At 42.8% G+C, this 12,586-nt stretch overlaps 1 protein-coding gene across 1 annotated transcript in view; it reads left to right on the top strand.

Moving 5' to 3' along the window:
* The window catches only part of FARP1 (FERM, ARH/RhoGEF and pleckstrin domain protein 1), a 276,098-nt gene that overhangs the window by 161,916 nt on the left and 101,596 nt on the right, over positions 1-12,586 (top strand). The window contains exon 5 of the mRNA XM_077807045.1: positions 9,496-9,593. Within this exon, the coding sequence (XP_077663171.1) occupies positions 9,496-9,593 (98 nt within the window). The remainder of the gene's footprint in view (positions 1-9,495; positions 9,594-12,586) is intronic.

Below are 12,586 nucleotides of genomic sequence, written 5' to 3' on the forward strand. Positions count from 1 at the left end.
AACTAATTTTGAAATGTTGACATTTCCATGGAATGAAAATCCTGGTTTCCAAAAGGTTTCCTCCTATCTGTGTAATCTCCTTTATAAAATCCATCCCCACCTTGGTGTTCCTCTGCATTTATTCCTGACTTCTTTTATTTTGGTAAGTGAACCATTGAGCAGAAAAAAAATATTAATCCCTTTTCCTGGCCTTGAAATTGAAAAAAACCCAAAGTGTTTATTTGAAAGGCCGGCTAAAAAATATTAGAGGACAGGACTAACTGAAAACTCCTAATATTGTGTGACGAGCAGAGAATTTCCCAGCTCTGAATATATTAAACTGAAAATTCAGTAGCTTAGTATGTGTACTATAAATAGATTTTAGTTTATCTCTTTCTGCACCTAGAGACATGGTTCTGAATCCTGATTACTTTTTTTTTTTTTTTTGTGGTTAATTTTAAATTTGCAAGCTAAGAATCTTTTATGTGAATGTTAAAGCATATGTTTGGGACAGTGTCATTGCTGAGAACACATCATGCTGGGGCGGGGAAAAAAGCACTATTGTGAAGTTTGCATGGCTGTGAGAACACATCATGCTGGGGGGGGGGGGGGAGCACTAATGTGAAGTTTGCATGGCTGTGAAAAGACTTGGAATGTCAGACTATGCCTGTATCTTTTAATGGGTTTCATCATTGCTAGAAAAGGAGAGGACCTAGTATTGGTTTTAAAAGAAACCACGAAAAATCACGAAAGCTCATGCTCAAATAAATTGGTTAGTCTCTAAGGTACCACAAGTACTCCTTTTCTTTTTGCGAATACAGACTAACACGGCTGTTACTCTGAAACCTGGTTTTAAAAGGAAATTGATGTAGAGCTAGAATACATCATTTCACTGTCTGCCATGTTTGCACAGTTCTAAAATCTAGGGGCCATAATGACACAATTCTAATTAAGATTAGCTACCATGTGATATACAGTATATTCAGTTAGGTTAGAAAAGCTAATTTGCCATCCTCTCTAGCTGTGTTTCTGTCTGTCTTCTTCCCTTTCTCCCCTGGTAGACTGCTCCAAAAGGTTACCTTCTTGCTGGACCCATTAAAATCCAGGCTAAGTAGACAATATTGTAGTCCTAGATTTATGGATTATACTGCAGAGTTTGCACTAGGGATTAATCTATTTTGTCGTTTTCCTCTGTGCTGTGTATATAATTTGTGTAATTCTAAGTAGTCTGCAATAATCCAAACCAAACCAGCATGATCATTGTACCAGATTCTGTATCAGTGCTGATTAACGTCTCATTTTCTACACCCTCACCTGGAGCTATTACTTTGCTTTCTTCTGACAAATAAATATTATCGGTGACTTTTCTCGTGATAAAATTCTTCTGCATGATCTGAAGTAAAACTGCTCTGAAATGTCTACATATTAAAATCCGATGACAGCTACTAGATGGCATAATAAGCCGAGGCCAGTTATCTGGTAATTCTGTGTTGATTTTGTGTGGTACTACTGTCCTAGTGGGAACTGGCATCCCCATGCTATCAAAATGCTCACATATATAAGCAAGATTTAAAAAATGAAATAAAATCATACAAAATGACCGTGCTTTCCGAAAGAAGCATCCCATAGTGTGCTCTTTGGCCCAGATGTGTAATGCACATGTTTGCATGTGTGAAGAGGGGAGAGAAGAGACACTTCAGTAAGAATGTAAACATCTCTAGTTTTATAGCTGTTACGACCCAAAACTGGTCCATGGTTTGTCTTGTGCACAGCTGTGATATATCACAAGTCCAGTGTAATCACTTTCAGCCTACCTCCCTGTCTATTTTAGTTAATCCTTGTTTGCTTTGTAATGTCCTCTGATCATCAGTTTATTAAATAGTGAGTTTTTTAACTGCACTCTCCTGCGAATGTGCAAGGCTATAACCACAAAGCACAAAATGGCACCTGATTTTATTACCGGCTTTGTCTGAGCTAGTTCACAGTAAGTGCCATCCTCCCTTGAACCTTGCAAGCAAAGCATACGATTTGAAATAAACAAAATATGTGGATGCAGCATTAACATGGCATTGTTAAAATCACACACTGCATTATCAAAATATATGCAGTTAATTTGGTGATTCTGTTTCAGAGAAAAGAAAGCTGCTGTCAAGTTGCACACTTCTTCAAGGTACAATAAGTTTTGCCGTTGTGCTTCTATGGAGTGCTCACTCTTAGAGCTCGGTGAAATTTTTCAGAGACCTATGTAATTTGCCAGAAATGCAGTTTTAGTCTGCCCCGAACTACTCACAAATTTGAATAGTTTTGGACAATTTTTTCCCTCCCATCACTTAGATGCAATTCACAAAATGAGTGGTGGTGCCTTCCTTTATTATCTTTAGCTCAGTAGTTAGGGCACACTGTGATGTGAGAAACCTGGATTTAGTGCACCACTCTACTGTATAACCTATATTCTAGTGGTTAGGGCAATTCCCCCATCTGCCTGGTCTGGTGAAGGAATTTGAACATGGATCTCCCACACTGCATGAGTGCCCTGACTGCTGGGCTCTCAGATACTCTGGGGCATGGTTCTCTCAGTCTCTCCTGCTGAAGCTGTTCCATATTGTATAAAATACTTGAATAGTCATTGGGTCACACAGAGAGTGTGAGAGTGACTCTTTAACATGGTGGCTAGGACACTCCCCTGGGAAGTGGAAGACCCGAATTCAAGTCCCTTATACAAGTAGTTAATTATACATAGTAGAACAGCTGCAACAGGAGAGATTGAGAGACCTGCTTCAGAATACTCTATGGCCCAGTTATTAGGGTACTCTCCTGGAAAGTGGGAGATCCAAATTCAAATCTCTTCTCCGCATTAGGCAGAGGGGGAAATTGAATGCAGGTGAATGCCTTAACGGCTGGATTACAAGTTATTAGAGGATGGCATCTCTACCTTCTTCTCTTTGGCCATTTTGTGAATCTTACCCTTCATTTCCTTTGATTTTATTTTAAAAATGGCCTGGAAACTAAACATTTAGTTTGACCTAAAATGACTTTTTTTTCTTTCTTTTTTTGATTTGCAAAGTGATTCATCGGTTTCAATTTGAGTCAAACCAAGTTTTTTGCAGTTTTTTTGGAAACAATCCAAAAAATCAGTTATTTGTCCAAAAATTGCTTGAAATGCGGAAAATGTGTTTTTATATTTTTCAAATTTAAATTAAGCAAATTCTCTTCATGTTTTTTCTTTAAGTTTAAAAAAATGACTTTCAGGCTGACAAGAAGCATAGTCTTCTAAGGAAAAATCTCTTAGAAAGCTATGGAAAACTGAAATTAAAAACTCACTGGGTTTGTAAAAATGTTTTGTAATTTTAACTAGAGTGCTCACTGCAATGTGCTTGTAGAAACAAATGAATTATCATAGCACCTTAAAAACATGAGTTAAAGCTGTCACAGCATATGGCTCAGCACATTTGTGCTTACTAGGTGTACTGAAGCAGATGTGATAGCAAATTCACTGTTGACTAGGGGTCACCAAATGAAAGTAATAGGCAACAGGTTTAAAACAAACAAAAGGAAGTATTTTTTCACACAACACACAGTCAACCTGTAGAACTCCTTGCCAGAAGATGTAGTGAAGACCAAGACTATAACACAATTAAAAAATAAAAAACTAGATAAGTTCATGGAGGACAGGTCCGTTAATGGCTGTTAGTTTGGATGGACAGGGATGGTGTCCCTAGCCTCTGTTTGCCAGAAACTGGGAATGGGCGACAGGGTGGATCACTTGATAATTACCTGTTCTGTTCATTCCCTCTGAGGTGTCTGGCATTGGCCACTGTCAGAAGACAGGATACTGGGATAGGTAGACCTTTGGTCTGACCTAGTATGTCCGTTCTTATGAAGTCAAATTGCTCTGGGTGTCCCAGTGTATCTTGTTTTATCTGCAATTGTCTTGTAGATTGAAAGCTCCTCGGGGCAGACATTGATTTTTACTAGTGTCTTGAACAGTATCGAGTGTGTTGGTGGCACTTAACAGCTGGTGGTGATGATATGAAATCTTCAGAGAACTATTTTGAAACTTATGGAGACAAGAAATAGAGATTTTAAGTGAAATGTTCTTGATCATATTTGCTGTTTGACTAGTGATCAGAGAAGCAAGGAATGTAAACTAAAATGTTTTTTAATTTTTTAAAAAGAAAGTACAAATAACTGCATTATAAAAGATTTAAAAGTATTAATTTTCTAAACATTTTGTGGGGATTTTGATGCAGGAGTCTCTGGTGTTAATACTAGTCCTGTGGCTAACTCTGTATCCCTGTTTGTTGCTTTGAAAATGTGTCCATAAGAATCTGGTTTATACCCACTAAAGCAAAGAGATGCATAATGAAGAAAAAAATCGGCAATATCTGAGCCTGATTCTGCAAGCGTTCTATGTTCAGAACTCTAATGGAAATCTGTGAGCTTTCCATGCCTGGAGGTCTGACAGGATCACATCTGCTAACTGTATTGACTTTTTATCTTATTGTGTGGCATATTACACAGTTGCTCTGTTGTGCCTTTGTATGGATGAAATTGTTATATATGCATCCTTCAGAGGAGACCCTTGAGAGGAGGGATTGTCCAGTGGTCAGGGTGTTGTCCTGGGACTTAAGAGACTCTGATTCAGTTCCCTGCTCTGCCAAGGACTTCCTTTGTGACCTTGGGCAAGACACTAAGTCTCTCTGTGCCTCACTTCCCTTTCTGTAAATGGGGATAATAATGCTTCCCTAACTTGCAGAGGTGTTGTGAGGATAACAACATTTAAGATTGCGAGGTGATCAGATACCATAGCTAGATAGAGATTTTTAATCAAGGCCTCACTCCTCATTATCCGGCTAGGTGGGAGGAGGACAGGAGACACTGGATGTGGTTTAAGTAGACCACAACTTTATTCCTAAATGTCAGGGAGTCCCTGGTGGATAAAAGCGCTCAGTGCGGGTAAGTCCATACTCATTTACATATGCATGAGGGGAAGCTGCTGTCAGACCTCCCCCTGCACCCATCCTGGTCCCCAGCCAACCCGCTGCTGGGATCTCACCAACCCCACACTTGAATGAGGATTAAGGGGGCTATAAAAGAGGGGGGTTGGTTTCCTGCCATACTCATCATAGGAGTCGCAACCCCCCCCCCGTTTCCTCTCCTTTAAAGGATACGTCCTTTATGCTTTCCCAATCTATTTTATCTGATCACCGTATCCCTTATCTACAGAGTATCTACGCTGGACATCTGCCACAAAGAGCTGCCAGCAATTAGCTTGGCGCCCTCCCCCCGCACACCTAGCTGGGTTCCCAGAAATCTTCTAATGCCCCTTTTAATATCAGCCAAAAACGTGTCAGCTCCCAAGTCTGACAATAGAATCCCATCGTCCCTGAATAATTCTGGTGCCCCGTATGCTATGTCTGGATGAGAAATTATTAACCCCCCTATGCAACATATGAATTTGACTACCTCCCTATTCACATACTTCCTAGCCTTGCTGACCTAAGGGGGCTTCACAGTTCCCTGCCACACTCTATGTTGCAACAAGTCTGACCAAATAATTTTTATTCCTGGGAAAAGTTCCAGGATCTGCCCCAAATCCTGCTTAGCTCCAGTCATTATGTCCACCCCTTTACATGTTCCCAGATTATTTTCTCTGAGGTGAACCACATCCTTTTTATTAGCAAACTCCTTCCCCAAATGACCATTGCAACCAAAATGGGGGGGAAATTCCAGAAATGTTTTATTCTGCACTACCCCTTTTTGTATCCAGGCAGAGGGGCATTGCTGGGCGCACCACCTGCCTGGGTAAAATACCCCAAAACCTGTACCTCCCGAAGCATCCGAGTAGATCTGTAAATCAGCCTTGAACAGCCTTGAACCTCCCTCTACAGACACTCCGTTAAAATGAAACTGTTCCAACATCTCCACGTCCCCAGGTCTGCCTTCGTCTCTCCAGTAAATCTTATAAAATGGTGAGGTCTGGCTATGCCTGTGGTGACTGCTGCAGGCCAGGCACAGTATGCTTGCCCCGAGGCACCACCTGCCAGGCAAAGTGAAGATGCCCAATAATAGATTGTATCTCATGGAGTAGTGTAACCTGGCTGGCTGTTCTGTTTCTCCTAATCAAGCCCCTAGTAGCTCCTAAAGCTTATCCTGCGGGGCGAGTCATATACCCACCAGAGCGTCTAGTTCAATCCCCAGGTAGGTCAGTGTAGCGAATGACCCTCTGTTTTTAACTTCTCTAGGGGTACCCCCAATTTTTTAGGCAGAGCCTGTCCATGAGGCTAATACACTCATCTGAATTCACCTTGCCTACAAACAAAAGTAATGTACTACCTGCTGTAAATCTGCTTCCTGCATCACTGCCCATGGTAGCACTGTACTAAATTTTTCAAATGCCAAACAGGATATTGCACATCCCTTGGGCACAGCTTTCTCAAAACAGAATTGTCTTTTGAAAGAGAAATCCAAAAAGTTCAAGTCAGAAGGTTGCAGCGGTGGAAAATCAGACTTGATATCACACTTGGCCATCAGCGCCCCAGGCCATAAGACCTAACCATGTGCACAGCCTCATCAACAGAGGAATAGCCAACAGAACACAAGACTGGGTCTGTTCCATCGTTAATTGAGCTACCCCATGCATATGACAGGTGATGAATTAAGTGATAATCACCCAGAGCTTTCTTTGGCACCAAGCCTAAGGGAGAAACACGCAAGTTCTATATAAGTAGATGATCGAATGGACCTGCCTATTCTCCTTTAATTCTTGCATAATCTTTTTCTTTACAATATAACCCACTCCCACTAAGGACTTAAATTTTTTTGACATTACATGACTTCTTTACCCCATAAAGGGGATACTAAACACTGCAATAAACTCATTCAATAATATGCTCCATCCATCTTATTAGGGTAATCTCAATAGAGCACCTTAACACCTCCAGTTTATCTGGAGGTGGTATTCTTTTCCAATTCCCTATTTTAAGATCCCCCACCACACCCTTTCTCTGTGTGGGCTCCATATCCTGCTCCTGACCCCAGGGGTCTGTGAGCGGCACAGGACTTGCCTCCCACACTGTTGTGGCAATTGCGGGCTGTATGGGCCCCAAAGTGCATTTCACATGCCTGAATTTGCAGATGCGATGAAAACGACTGCTTTCATTAAATGCCTAGCAGATGTGATTATGAGCCTCAGGCCTCTGGCAGGCTTGCTGCAGAATGAACAGGCCATTGTTAGTGTGGAAACCAGGCCTTCATAGTGTCTTCATATACCACGGTGTATAATGCGGTATGTCCCATCAGATCCCAGTTTGTGTTGCAACGTTCAATCTAAACAGTTCATCATAGTGAAACCAAGCCATGCCCCCAAATGTGTTCTATGCCCGCCTGATTATATGCATCTATTTGAACAATGCTGGGCTTCTGTCTGGATAGGCCTCTGCAGGAACTCCAGCGTAGATCAGGAAGGCGGCTTCCCAATTTTCCCCAGCTCTAACCACCCATGACCAGTTGGCTATCTCATGGCCCTGCTTGCTCTGCCCTGGCTTACTGTCTGTCAGCACCTCCCTAAGCAACAGTGATGACATGTCTGCATATTCACCTCTCTCAAAATTTTATCTTTTAGTATTACTGAGAAGGTGAACTCCCATTGTCAGCCACCCCAGCATACCCACACTCATGACTGACCATCAGAGCACCCTCAGTGCCCTGTAGTCCCCTAGCTGGCCCTGGGGCAGCAGTTCTGTCCTGTGAATTCACGTTCCCTATCAGTAAGTGAGTTGTAGGGTGCTTATAAATCACCCCCTCGTAAGGACTCTGCCATGTCTGCCTGTTGCCTGCCTCCCACGCTCAAGCCCATGCTGAGTTTCCATTGTTACCACTTCCAGATCCCCCCCCACACACACACACACCCGCCCATTGAGGCACCCAGCTCCTGCAACAACTAAAGGTTGGCTTGCAACAGTTGTGTAATGCCATTAGCTTCTGTAGAAGGTGTGTGTAACCCAGACATCCCAGACAAAACTTTAGGACAGCAGATCCCCGCCGTGGCCTATTTGCTAGTTCTGCTGCCTCTCTAAGTTCGGTGGCTGCTGCCTTCTGGTAGGGGAGGTGACCACCTTCTCCTCCTCCACTTAGGTTCCCCTAGAGTAAAAGGAGCAAAGTTCCCTGAACCCCACAGAGGTCCCCCCAACAGACACCCATTGCAGCATTGGATGGAAGGGATTCACTTTCACAACCTTCCCCTACAGCCTCCACCTGGTGCTGGTCACACACCCCCTGGCCAGTCGTGTTGCTGTCCTGTACTGAAATCTGTTCATTCAAATGTCCTGGCTCCGGGTGACCCACTACTAAACCTTGTGGTGCTGTGGACACAACTTTGGAAGCAGCTTCCCAGTCAATTCGCTGTTGGCTCCCCCACCTGGGAATGCCTCTAGTTCACCACTGGGAGTGTTTACTTCCCCAGGCTGCCCAATACTTCCCAATAGAGGGGAATCCATTTGGTAGACTGATAGACTAGCCTGGGATCTGCTCACTCCGGTCCTGGGTTCAACCTCTTGCCCATGTGGTGAGAATCCCAGCCCTGGCTTCACAGGACCCCTCGAGCCCCACTCCATCCCCTCTGAGCTGAGTTTGGACCTCCCTCCCCCATCTGCTCTAACACACCTGCTATGGCTAGCTGCAAGAGGGGTCCCCATCCCTTTCTTACTGGTCTGCCACAGCCCTGAACTGATGAGTTTGAAACACCCTCCCCTTCTCCTTCTCCCACAAAATGCCTGCTTCCAGCCCTGCTGGCTGGAAGGGGGAGGCTCCCTCTTCCTCCTCCCCCACCTTCCCGGTTCTCACCAGTCTACTACCATGTGGTGCCATGACTCTGAGAGAGCAAAGTTTGCTGTGCTGCTGTTCCTGCTGCTCCACCTGGTCCAGGTAAAAGAAGGCTTTTCCTGCACCAATGTGCACCTAAGTAGTCTCCCCTCTCCCACAGCAAGTCACTCTCACACTCAGCCATCTATCTATCCCCTGAATGGGCCACATGCCTTTTCCTACAAGCCAGACAGCAGCTGCCACCACTTACTATGCAGTGAGATCATTCTCTGGTAGCTGCCTAATTGGAAGTTCCATTGGCACCTTACAAACAGTAGGAGATAACTCCACTCCAGCGCCTTATCCAGCATTCTTTCTTGACAAAGTAGGCTCCAATGTCTAGGGCTGCTTGTTAAACTGTTGCTGAGCACATAATGGCGACCATGTTTTGTCTATGCTGTCATTTCAGTTCCCGTGCTCATTACTTTGTATAGACATTTAGGCTGTCTTGACTGAAAAGCAGCTGCTATGTAAAACTCTAAAGACTAACACGTTATTGTTATGCTTTATTCAGTCTCTAAAACTCAAGAAATTCAGATCACTTGTATAGATTCCAACAGGCAAAAGGTACCTATTGCCAGATTATGAATCATCATGTTACTGCTTTTTTCCTTAGCGCTTTGTATGTGACTTTCTTCACTTTTGTGTTTGCAGGTACCTGTTTGCATTGCAAGTGAAGCAAGACCTGGTAGAAGGCAGGCTAACATGTAATGACACCAGTGCTGCACTCTTAATCTCACACATAGTACAGTGTAAGTTCTGCTTTTTTTCCCTCCTTATAGAAACAGAAACGGGTTGGTGGGCAGGAGATGCTTTGTCAGGCTGTTAATCAGTAGTTGCCTGTGAACATATATTCAGCATGTTAAACTGTACAGTACAGCATAAAAAGGCTTTACAAAGGCTACATGTTTTGTGTGGCACTGTGTGTGTGTGTGTGTGTATGTATTTATATACATTTTATTATTTCAAGTAAAGAACAGGTGCTCAGAAATATCCTGGGCATTGAATCTGTATTTTGCTGTTTGTTTGCATTTTCAAAGAGCCTGACAGCCTGCCAGGACTCTGCAAGGAGCAGTTTCTGCAGAGTGGCAAATGGGTTGAATTCTTCAACTGAATTCCTGTTTTGTTTTATAATTTATATTTAACTTTTTAACATGTCAGTAGAGTATAAGATTCCTGGAGAGCTGTGTAGTGTCTAGAACAGAGTAAATAAATATGCTTAGAATGACAGACTAAATCATAGTCCTGATGGAAGTGATAGGAGGAGAAAAAACAATAGCTTTTAACTTGTTTTTGTACAGACACATGAGAAAAAAGAATGTTTGTTCAGATCATACTTTCACTCATATCAGCATGTCAAAACTACTTTGTCCTCCAGATATAAAAAGTAATCACTTAAAAGGGAATTCCTTTTTTTCCATTTCAAGAATTTATGAAAACCCATATCTAGAATAATGTTATGAAAATCGGCTTTGAAGGATATATAGACTGTGCCAGAAATGTTTAGCCATAATAGATCATCACTTTGAATTGCCATTGTAAAATTCAGCACTGCATATTTGTACTCACACAAGCCAAACATAAATAGAATCTTAGTTAACAAAAATTTTCAAAATTCTTTAGAGGTATATCCCTGGTAAAGATGGGTAGATCTCTCTATTCTGTGTTGTAGGTGAGCTGTTTCTTCCCATTATTACTGTTTGGACCGAAAGCATATGCCAACAGCTCTCCATTCACTTTGGCCTCCAACGACCTGTATGACTGAGCAGTAGTGAGAGACAAAATAAATAAAAAGAGCAGCCTCAGTGAAATTCTATATCCCTGGGACCATTTTGAAGCTGAATGTTTTTGCAGCCCAGACTTTCAGGGGAAAAAAATTCAACCTTTAAAAGGAAAAAGCTTTTCATATGTGGTTCCAAAAGGGACTGAGTCTCAACAGAATTGTAACAGAAGCAGCTGGTGAACAAGTACATAACTTTTTATTTTCTCAGCAACTGTGTTTACGCTTCTCAGGAAGCTGGGAGGAGTTTTGTCTGGAAGGTCAGTCCCTGCCTTCTGACTTCAGCCATGAACCAAAGCAGAGATTACGGCCAGCTCCAGCTCTAACTGAGAGGCTGTAAACGTGAAAAGAGAGTTCTTCGAATAATTGTCCTTCTGGGTGCTCCACTTCAGATGTGCCTGTTCCCCTATGGTGGGATCCCTGTGGTCCAACCTTGCACTGTGGTAGCTCTGCGCCCCCTTAACTCTCCAGCCTGGGCTCTCTCACAATGCTTTGTTAGTGAGAGGCAGAAAACCCCCTCCAGGTGCTGCTGTCACTCAACACAACAGCATGTGGAGCCCCGCACCCAGCTAGATTGCACGAATGCTCCCAAAGCCACTCACGAATCTGACAGAGAAAGACACCAGCCCATTCCCCACAGCTTCCCAGCCTTGTATCCCAGAGCTATACCATCTCGTCCTGGTCAGAAACCTGACCAGTGTAAGTTTATTGTAATGGGTAATAATGTAGATGTAGAGAGGACATGCACCAGCCTTTGTACCTGACTTGAGATTTCCCAAGCACTTCAACCAAACCACGCTGTTTTAAGTAAAATATAACACACACACACACAAATATAAAAAATAAATAAATAAATATAAAATATAAAACTCTACAGAAAGATAGAGTTTAAGTGATTTATAAGTAGCAGGCACTAAAGGTCAGAGATAGTTACCAAAAGAAAAAAGTAAGCATACAGTCTAAATCTTAAACCCTGTTAGACTAGGTTGTATTTGGATCAAGCAATTTTCTCACCCCACTGGATGTTACAGTTCTTAATACACAGGCTTACCCCTTTTAAGCCTGGAACCAGTCTCCTCAGTTCAAGTCTTTGTCTTCCCAGCATTCTTGTTGCTTCCAGCGTAGATGGGGAAGGAGAAAGGCCAAGGCATGATGCCACTGTCCGCTGTTTTGTATCCTCAGCCCATGTACCTGGAAAACACTAGCTCAGACATTTCCTGGTGGGCTTTGCTGAGTCACAGGGTTGAGCAATCCCCCATTGTGTGATGCTTGGGCAGCCCTGTTACATTACAGTAAATCCCTTGTTTATAACTTCCCTGCTGATTAATGGTTGCTTAACATCCTCCTGAGAGTGGATCACCATCTACCAGTAGAGACTCTCAAACTTACAACATATTTCAGCAACAACTATACAGCAAAATTTCATAACTTCATACACACTGAGCATATACATATTTGGACAGAACAACTGGTTTCATCAGATCATTGCCTTTCATATGATAACTTACATGGCACACTTTATATGAAATATATCAAAGCTATATGATGGGTGATTATGAGAGTCCCAGGGGGCTGCTTTGAGGTATAGAGCTCCACAGCTCCTGATCAGAGATTTTGGGTAGCAGTGTCTGCATGGTCTCCTCCTGTGTACTCAGTATGCCATTGTGCTCTGATCAGAGGGCATGTAAGGCAGGGCGGACCCGCCGCCATTCCGATTCCTTCTCGACTGCTCTGCAGTGTCTGGGATAGCTTACCCCTAGTCTTACCCCAGTGTCTGGGATAGCTTACCCCTACCTTCCATGCATTATTCTTAAGTTTTTCATCTTTATTATCTTTTTTTTTTTTTTTTTTTAATTTTTAACTTTCCTTCCACAATTTTTGTGTGGATTTTTTGGGGGAGGAGGCTCCTCCCTTCTTTTTGTGGTCCCCCACCCATAGGGCCTCTCTGTTGGTTGTAGCCTTCTG

The sequence above is a fragment of the Eretmochelys imbricata genome, chromosome 1 (genome assembly GCF_965152235.1).
Source record: "Eretmochelys imbricata isolate rEreImb1 chromosome 1, rEreImb1.hap1, whole genome shotgun sequence".
NCBI classification, from domain to species: Eukaryota; Metazoa; Chordata; order Testudines; family Cheloniidae; genus Eretmochelys; species Eretmochelys imbricata.